The sequence below is a fragment of the Mobula birostris genome, chromosome 1 (assembly GCF_030028105.1).
Source record: "Mobula birostris isolate sMobBir1 chromosome 1, sMobBir1.hap1, whole genome shotgun sequence".
Classification (NCBI taxonomy): Eukaryota; Metazoa; Chordata; class Chondrichthyes; order Myliobatiformes; family Myliobatidae; genus Mobula; species Mobula birostris.
This window is the reverse complement of record NC_092370.1, coordinates 45,984,799-45,995,233: the sequence shown is the minus strand read 5'-3', so window position 1 is coordinate 45,995,233 and position 10,435 is coordinate 45,984,799. Positions and strand designations below refer to the sequence as shown.

General features: G+C 38.8%; 1 protein-coding gene across 1 annotated transcript in view; it reads right to left on the bottom strand.

Annotated features, from left to right (window-relative positions):
- Positions 1-804: 804 nt before the first annotated feature.
- The window catches only part of LOC140197261 (kinesin-like protein KIF20A), a 37,742-nt gene continuing 28,111 nt past the window's right edge, over positions 805-10,435 (bottom strand). Inside the window, exons 14-18 of the mRNA XM_072257221.1 lie at positions 9,898-10,063; positions 8,840-9,017; positions 4,109-4,191; positions 3,809-3,928; positions 805-1,098 (exon numbers count right to left, since the gene is read on the bottom strand). Of these exons, the coding sequence (XP_072113322.1) occupies positions 805-1,098; positions 3,809-3,928; positions 4,109-4,191; positions 8,840-9,017; positions 9,898-10,063 (841 nt within the window). The remainder of the gene's footprint in view (positions 1,099-3,808; positions 3,929-4,108; positions 4,192-8,839; positions 9,018-9,897; positions 10,064-10,435) is intronic.

Here is a 10,435-nt window from a genome sequence, read left to right as displayed (position 1 = left end):
ACAGATGTCAGATAGAATAAATAGCTGGCATGATCATATTATAAAGTTAATCATGCAGTGAATTGCATCTGTGTGTGTGACAGATACTGAAACCTGTTGGCAGAGCTCATATTAACTTACAAATGTTTGCCAATCTTATTTTGGTGATTTTTTTTTTAATGACTCGAGCCCTAAACAACTTTATACTTCAGGTTCAGATCCTGTCATCTGAACTGAGAAAAAGCAACAAACTGTCAATATTTATCAAAGAATATCAGTAAGGAAAAAGGGACCACTAAGCTAAAGGGACAGGCAGAAAGATTGCCAGAGTGAGGGGGCATCTTCAAGGCTGGCACTCCCAGAAGAAAAGAGGCAGTGAATTCAACAGTAGTGAAAACCAGAAACTGCAGACACTAGGATATCAGAAGTGCTAACTGGCAACATTCAGAGATCGTACATATTTGTAGGATTTTGTATTCCATACTAATTTCATCATTTTTCAAAAAGATTGAGTAGAACATCTCAATAAAGATAATTATATTTTTGATTTGAAGCATTCATCAACAAGTAGATAATCCTACATGCACTTTATATTTCATTTTTATTAATATAAAACATTTCCTGGCCTCAAATGACCTTCATTAAGCCTCTAGACATACTATATGGAATACTATGACAGCATGCTAATGTATTTGAAGTCTATATTAAATACTACAAGCTGGAGGTTGTCATTTAATAAAAGGTCAAATTTTATTTGCTTACATTTAAAATAAGACTAGGTATTAATACGGCATGTATAATTAAACCAAACAAATTAATATTGAATTATTTATTGGTATTACTTGATGGTGATGGCAGTTTTTCAGACACTACGTTCTTTTTAACTTTCAGTCGAGGAGTCAGTTCCCTGGATTTAAACAAACTGGGTCTTGTAGGAGAGCCAACAGCCAGTTTGGATCCTGTTAAACTTGAAAACAGCTTTTTCTTCATTTGTGGTGGTTTTTCAGTATTAGGCGGCTTCGTTAAGAGAGCAAGCTCTTCTTGCAGTTTTGACACCAGATTTTCCAGATGATTGATTTTGTCAACATTTTCTTCATTAACATCCTTAATCACTTTTTCCTTAATGAGAAAATGAAGTGACACAGAAACCAAGTGTTACTCGGAAACAGTTCTATGGAAATATTGGATACCAGAACAATTCTAGGCGGAGGCAGAATAGTCCTTTAGAATTATAATTAATTTTTCTGGTTTTTACTCAGATTTACTTCAATAAAAATCCTTCAAATAATTGCCTGGATGAGATACATTTCAAACATTAAAATATAAAACATGAACAGCACACTTTAGAAAAGACATAACAAACTTTTTCTAACTGCGGTAGCTCAACTAAATTGGCTTTGATAATTCAACCCTGAAGTTAACAGTGTTGGCTGAATGGTCTAATTACGTTGCACCCAGAAGCTATACAACTCACTAATCAAATGGACTATCCAATTTGCCAGAGTTGAACTTATTGAGCATGCACCCAGCAAAGAAGATCTTACAGGATCTACACTACACCTAAACGAAATGCACTTTATATTGCCCCAAGCACCAATTAATTGTAACATGCTGTAAAGGTTCACTGATAATGTAAAGGTTTCTCTGCAGCAGCAATGTTTGGGTTACGACTACAGACAATGGGGTTTAGAATGCTGCTGTTCTTTCTTGTGAGTCTGGAAGAGAGATTTTTGTGGTCTTTGGCTGGAGAGGGATGAGGACAGAAGGCACGAATGGAGAGAGCTGGTAGACCGCCGGACGGAGTAGACTTGAAGTGAGGGTCCGAGGGTCAGTGACGATCGGAGGAGGTAGATGTTGGACGACCGGCTTATCAGTGAGCTCCAACATTGTGCAATAGACTGTTTCATAAGTCTATTTTCTTTTTTTTCGTTTTCCTTACTAACCAGATAGTCAAAGTAAGAACTATAATGCTTAATTGTTTAATCGCATATTGTGTACTGTTTGTTATTTCGGGGTACTGATTTGTAATACAGGACACATCACGCAGCATCCACCCAAACGAGATTTCTTATGTTTGGCCGGGCCGGGGGCCATCAACCCCTATATTAAGCTGCTAGCCGATGTGAGAGTTACATAATTTAAAAAGATATTCATAACAGTTTTCACCAAATTAATTTACAAATACTGCATCCTATGCTCTAAGAATGCTGTACTCAAATATTTAAACTTTAGGGCAAGTTACTTATTGTACAGAGTTTTATTTTAATTATTCCTTCACATTCTCCATTCCTAGACAAGCGATTTCACCTGAAACATTAACCTGGTGTCTCCACTGATCCTGCCTAACTGCTAAAAAATTTCAGTATTTTGTTTTTACCATATTCTTTTAGATAGATCTATGAAATCTCCTAAACTTCTCTGAGAACAACCCAAGCCTGTCCAAACTCTCCACAAGATTCTGGGTAATATTTCAGTAATAGATCTCTGGACCCCAAAATCTTCCTCAAGTGTGGCTGTTTGATTTGAACAGAATACTTCAGGTTGGTGTTTCAATGCTCACAGAAAATTTAATCTGCTTCCTCAGTCTGCAATGCTGCCTTTTAATATAAGACTCAAGGATATGACTGTAACCTTCTCAACATGTCATACTCCGTTCCCAGGTTTGTGCATATACCTGTTCATTCACAGCTCTTTTCCTGCAGCCTCTTCAAATCATCTCAATTAGCTTACACAGCCTCATCAATTCTTCCTACTAAAATGCATCATTCCACACTTCTCTATTTAATTTGCTACGTGCCTGTTCATAAGTTACCTTTAAGTCTATTACTATCCTTCTGTTACATCTCAGAATTTCACATAATTTGAAATCTTTGTTGTATTAATAACAACTTGAAAGAAAGCAATGGGAAAAATGCCAACCAATCCTAATACTTGAAGATTCTCTGCAAAAACCATTCTGTTAAAGCTTAACGACAATACTACTTTCTGGCTCTTAATCAGTTTCATATCCATGGAGCTACAACATTGTTTAATATTCCAAGGATTTAAATGTTGTGGTAAAGTACTTCTTTGAAAAAAAAGAGGAAAACATTACAATTGCACTATCTAGTCCAGTATTTTGTCCAATGTCCAAAATTCTCGCTCAGTTCTAGTTTTTTTTTCTAATTTGGTTACTTTCCAGCACAATAAGCATTTTTAAATGATAAATTATCCATTTAAATTATGATTTGCATACTATTACACCAAGGGAAAAGAGATTTGAGTAATGTAGTTGAGAACAACATGGATGCGCTGAAACTGGGAAGGGCTCAAAGGAGGTTCACGAAAACAATTCCAGGTTTGAACAGCTTATCAAATGAAGAGCATTTAATGGCTCTCAGCCTGTATTCACTGGAATTTTGAAGAATGAAGGGTGATCTCATTGAAATCTATCGAATGCTGAAAGGCCTTGACAGAGTTGATGTTGAAAGGATGTTTCCTATGGTGGATAACCAGAGGATGTAGCTTCAGAATAGAGGGACGTTCTTTTAGGGTAAAGATCAGGAGTAATTTCTTCAGCAAGAGAGTGGTGAATCTGTGGAATTTGTTGCCTCAGGCAGCTGTGGAAGCAAAGTCTGTATGTGTATTTATGGCAGAAGCTGATAGATTATTGATTGGTCAGGGCATGAAGGGATGTGGGGAGAAGGGAGGAGAATGGGGCTGATAGGAAAATTGGATCAGCCATGATGAAACAGCGGAGCAGACTTGATAGGTCAAATGGCCTAATCTACTCTTATGTCTTATGGTGTTAATTTCATACTTCAAGTGTAGACAGGATTCAAAAACATACCTGCTTTGCAATTATGTCATAACATTTCTGCAGTTCTTTGTTACTCTCTTGAAATTTTCTCTCTGCCTCTTGCAGGATCACTTGAATGTCATTTAATTTCTTGGTTAAACTCTTGTTTGCCTTACGATGGAAGAGTTATCAAATTCAGACGCTTTGTCTATTAAAATAACATCTAAAATGCATAACTGATCACAGAGCTTATGCTCAGATAAAACTGTGCTTTAATATTCATTTAAAAACAGAGCTCTGGTATTTAACACCATACAAAAATATAACTTGGAAGCGTGCATCACATGATACCTGATCCTTTTCTTCAAGCAGTTTTGCAGATTGTTCTTCAGATAAGACTTTACTCTTGTACAATTCTTGATATCTCCTCAACTCTGAAGAAAAATGTGCTTTTTAGTCCTTTTTTTGCATAATTTTGACCCAAATATCTAGTTATACACTGTATAATTATAAAACAAATTAAAATTAATATGTGAAATGCTAAACAAAAAAGTCCAGATTAATGTCCATGAAGCACAATATATTGAAAAGTGGCACCAGAGAACTTTGTGATCAATGATGTCTTGCAAACAGTTTGCAAACTACTTCTTCTTTAAAATATGATTCCACTGCTAAGTAACGTGTGATTGGAACCTGTAAGGTGGTGTGCTTTTGGGCCGATTGAGCGATCTGGCACTTTGCTGTGTCTAAGGGAGTTTGGTGAGTGTGCAGCCTGGAAGCCCAGACATGGGACTCAAGCCCATGATTGACTCCATTGCTTCTTTCCAATGAGGGTGAGAATGGAAGATGGGTGGGTGTTCGGCACTGTCTTCCACTCCCTCACACTAGCTCCTGTCAGAGGAACATGCAGGAGCCTCGGGTTGCATTCCACAAGGATTGATTGGTGAGGCTGTGGACTCACTTTGGGGAACTTTGAGGTCCATAGTGCATATATTTCTAGATTCAGGTTACTCTTCTTTTTGCTGTTTTTCAGTGGTTTGATCGGGGAAGTTTATGGGGACTGGAGCACCTTCATGCAAAGAATGGCTCTGTGTCCAGTGGGTTAGTGGCGTGGCACCAAACTGAATACTACTGGACTCCTGGTTTGATGTTTAATATCCTATGTGTTCTTCACTCGCTTTTTGCCATTTGCGCATTGAGTGTTCGATATTTTCTTGAATGGGTTCCACAGTGTTTCTTTGCTTCATGGTTACCTGTAAGAGGACAAATCTCAGAGCTGTATTCTGTTTCCATACTTTGATATAAGTGCACTCTGAATCTTTGAATCAGACACACTCATTTACTAATCCTAAAAAGTTGAATTTTAAAAGTTTACTAACAAACTTCATTGCAGGCAATATTTATATACACATATACAATACATATACACACGTAGAAGACAAGAACAGTATGTCAGAAGGCTGTTTCTGGATTTCTGTTTGCCACTCAATACTAACTGACCCACAGACCTTGGTGAATGAACTCCTACTCCTCAGTCTAAATATAACACTGTGCAACTGGGTGTTGGACTTCCTAACCAACAAACCTCAGACAGTCAGGATGCACAACTGCTCCTTCCTCCCCATCATCCTCAACACAGGCTCCCCCCAGGGCTGTGTGCTGAGCCCATTGCTGTACACTCTGCTCACGCACGACTGCACGGCCAATCTCTAAAGTAATCACATTGTCAAGTTCACCAAAGCCACGACAGTGGTGGGGCTCATCACCAACAATGATGAGATGCCAACAGAGAGGATGTAGAAGTGCTCGAGGTCTAATGTCAGGCAAGTAGCCTCTTCCTCAATAAAACCACAAGAGATGGTCATTGATATCAGGAGAACTTGAACTCACACTCCCTTTAAATCAGCAGCACAGCAGTGGAAACTACAAGCAGTTTCAAACTTCTGGGAGCACACATCTCATACACACAAACTCTCAGGGTCCCAGGACACATTCTTCGTAATCAAGAAACCTCACCAATGTGCCTACTTTCTGAGGAGGCTGAAGGGAGCTGGACTATGCACATTAATATTCACATCCTTCTATAGATGCACAGTAGAGAGCATCCTAGCAGCCAGCATCACTGCATGATATGGAAACTGCATGATGGCAGACAGGAAGGATCTACAATGGGTGTTCAAAACTGCTGAACACATCACCAACACCAGCCTATCTGGATTAAAGATGTATGTATATATTTATGTATAGAGAGAGAGAGAGAGAAATTGGCTTTATTTCTTACACCCTTCACATACATGAGTAAAAATCTTAACGTTATATCTCCATCTAAATGTGCAATCATAACAATTTATAATAATTTATAATAAATAGACCAGTCAATGTAATATAGAGTACACTCAAATCAGCGTGAGTTCATCAACCTGATGGCTTGGTGGAAGAAGCTGTCCCGAAACCTGTTGGTCCTGGCTTTTATGCTGCAGGACCGCTTCCTGGAAGGTAGCAGCTGGAATAGATTGTGGTTGGGATGGTTTGGGTCCCCAGTGATCCTACGGGCCCTTTTTACACCCCTGTCCTTGTAAATGTCCTGAATCATGGGAAGGTCACAACCACAGATGCGCTGGGCTGTCCACACCACTCTCTGCAGAGTCCTGTGATTAAGGGAGGTACAGTTCCCATAGAGAAAGATGCTGGAAAAAGGCCAGCAACATCATAAAGCATCCGACCCACTCTGCTCATGAACTGTTTGTCACGTTCCATCATGAAGCCCCCTCCCTCACAACTACTTTATCGATTCCTGTCAGAGTCAATAACGGACAAATCATTTTACCTATATACCTTAAGGAACCAACCGGTCTGTCTCTAAACATATAGGCTGACCATTTTTTGACAACTTATGTCAGGTGGCTGTCTGCTGAGCTCCATATTCATTTACCACTTTGCCATTCATGCCCATTTTATTCATCAATGACAAACCACAGTACTGAACTGCTAAAGACTCATTCAAAACACCCTAATCCAAACTCAAATTCTGAACAGACAATGAAATTATTTTGCAGAGCTTTCAAGTACAAATATATACAGTAAACAAAATCACAACTACTGCTTTACCTTTAAGTTCAAAGTAAATTTATCAAAGTGAATACATGTCACCATATACAACCATGAGACAATAAACTGTGCAAATACAAAAAGAAAGAAATATTAATAATAAAATAAGCAATAAATATCAAGAACATGAGGTGAAGAGTCCTTGAAAGCGAGTCCATTGGTTGTGGGAACATTTCAATGAAGGGGCGAGTGAAATTATCCTCTTTGGTTCAAAAGCCTGATGGTTGAGGGGTAATAACTGTTCCTGAACCTGGTGGTGAGAGTCCGGAGGACGTCCTGGGTGGTGGGGGTCCTTGATGACAGATGCGGCTTTCCTGCAACAGCATTTTACGTAGATGTGCTCAATGTTGAGGAAGGCTTTACCTATGATTGACAGGACCATATCCTCCACCTTTAGCAGGATTTCCATTCAAGGGCATTAGTGTTTCCATACCAGGCTGTGATGCAGCCAGTGAATATACTCCCCACTTGTCAGAGTTTTAGATGTCATGTCGAACCTTTGCTAATTCCTAAGGAAGTAGAGGTGCTGGTGAGCTTCCTTCTTAATTGCACTTACGAACAGGTCCTCTGATATAATAACATCTAGGAATTTAAAGTTGCTGACCCTCTCCACCTCTGATTCCCCTGATGAGGACTGAGTCATGGACCTCTGCTTTCCTTCTTCTGAAGTCTTGCTGATGTTGAGTGAGAGGTTGTTGTTCTGACACCACTCAGCCAGATTTTCAATCTCCCCTCTATAAGCTGCTTCATCACCATGTCAGCAAACTTGAATATGACATTGGAGTTGTGTTTAGCCACACAGTTATAAGTGTAAAGCGAGTAGAGCAGGGGGTTAAGCACACAGCCTCGCGGTGCACCTGTGCCGATGGAGATTGTTGAGGAAGTGTTGTTGCCAAGTATTCAGCACTCTTTACAAGTAATTATGCAGTGATACCACCCCTACACTGGAAGTGGTTTCTGAGACTAAAACTTTTCATACAAATTACACTGTTTGTGAAATAGTTAAGAATAGATGAGGGTTGTTACAAATACTGTGGCTATAAATAAGCTGTCATATGGTTACCTGCATCATTTCTGAACCCTTTTCCACAAACAGTAAAACAATGATGCCACAAGTACGATGACATTCCTAGAATTGCAACAATCAGCCTTGTGTATGAAAAAGGATGCTAAAATTTTATGACACCCACTTTAAAGAAACATGCATAACAAGCAAATGGAATGAACTCATGGAAGTGAAAATTTATAGTTATTTGCAAGATAATAATTTGAAATAAGGTACACATAGTCTAAAGGTGTGCACTCTTTCTTTGGTCATGACATTCTTTCAACAAACTTACTTCACCCTGAAACTTCCTGGGGGAAAAAAAATCATTTATCATGGTAGGAAACCTCAAATTTTATTTTCATATTTGAAAACTTGCAAATTAACTTGTAAGTTTTCAGATATGAAAATAAAATAACATTCTACTGCTCTGCTTGAGAAAGCAACTTGTGTTGTCATTTTGAGAAATAATACCACTGGATTTTTATTTATCATACTGGGAAATTTCAAATTGTAATGGAGGATTATATATAGAGTCCTAGAGCACTACAGCACAGAAACAGGCCCTTTGGCCCATCTAGACCATGCTGAATCTTGAATACAGCAGCTACTTTCTACATACACATCAAATGAATTAATAAGACAGCATATAATTTATAATAGTGGCTAAGAAGAGAATCATAAAACAAAGGAATACCAAAAGCTACAGAAAATTGAGTAAGGGATAAACAAGCAAAGAAAAGCAGCTCTGAAATGTTACTGTATGTGAAACTGTGCAATACATGAAAACAGTATATTATATTCAGACTCATGAAAATTGGGTAAACGTGTTTATTAAGTTAGAAAAGTATTAGGATTTGTGTATCACCATATAATACCCTACCAAAAACAATAAAAAATGCTCCAGATCTGGTAGGTGTAACACTTACCCTTGCCATTTGTAAGAGCTTCTAATTGAAGGTTCTGTAGCCGAAGGTGCATTTTCGAAACTTCTTCTTTGAACCATGCCAACTCCTCCAGAAGGCCTGTTGTATTTTCAGCAGTGGCAGATTGGTTCTGGCATTTGCTTAATGCCTCTTCAAGCTCCTTCACTTTCAAGTCCGCATCCTCGAGAAAGGCAGAAATAGTGAAAGGTATTTAGTTAAATTTACACTGCTAATCAACGTCTATTAACAGTAGTTAGCATTTTGCAAAGCAACATATTTTTGGATTTCATAATGCAAACATCCCAAAATGTCAAGTTTGGTTTACTGGGTACATTTTTAAACTTGTTCACAGAACAGTCACAGACACTCTAAATATTTAAAAATGAGATACGAAAGCTGCAGAGGATTCATCCATGCTCGATGACTTCTATCAGCAGAGGTAATCAAAGCCTCATTCAGCAATTGTCATCTATTTACAAATCCCTCCACGACCTCACCTCATCCTTCCCCATTTCACCTCTCCAGCCAGTACCTCAATGCATCCATGTTCCTGACTATTCCCGACTGGACTCTCCTCACCATTTGCTGTGAATACAATAGCTGTCAAAGTTGAGCACGGAAAATTTCCTCACTAAAGTCTTTGCCTCCCTCCAGGTTTCCAAATCTGCCTAAATCTTTGATTATATGCCCTAGAATTCCACTGAAAGAAGACTGCAAGATTAAAAGCAAGCACCCAGAGACACCGCCTTCTATCGAAGCTGACAGTTAGGATCCAAGTTCAGTTCCACTTTTGTCTGTTACAAGACCATGACCACATCAGGGGCCAGACCCCTGTACTATGTGGTCCTAAGAGGCCAAGATGATGTCTAAATCTTGGTACCATATACCAGGGTTGAGAAGACAAGCGAGGGTCAAGCATGATCCATTACAAGGTGCTGAAACTATACTCCCGCAGCCCAAAATTATCTAGACTGGAAGACAGTTCACCCTGTGCTCAATTCAGCACCATTCATTTTATTAGAATAGCAAAAGGCTACAACGCATCTTGCCTTGAAAATTACCATTGTCTTGTGCTGCTCAGCAGTGAACTCTTCTTTTGAAACAAATTTATCCTTAACATCTTCCATAGCGCACTTGTATGCATGCCGCCTAATTGATTCCTTATACATATGGAGGTTACTGTCCAATTGTTCTTCGTAAATCTCCTTTAGTTCTTCAAATCGCTCACTGCAATGTTTAAATAAGTTGTCAACATCTATAAATTTTATTCAGCAGATGATTTCCAAACCAGATAAAATCCTGAGATGGTAAAGTTTAATAGAGAGAAAATACGAGTCAAACGGGAGATACAAGAAATTCTGCAGAGGCCTGAGTAATACACATAAAATGCTGAATCAGTCCTGGTGAAGGGTCTTGGCTGAACATGTCGACCATTCCTTCCCTTCCATAAATGCTTTCTAACTTGCCGAGTTCCTCCAGCATTTTGTGTGTGTGATGCATTAAATGAAATATCTTTAACATCGGAACAGGCCCTTTGGCCCATGGGGTTTAAGTAGCTTTAGGAAGACTGTTTTAAAGTGGCAAGACCAATTAAGATCT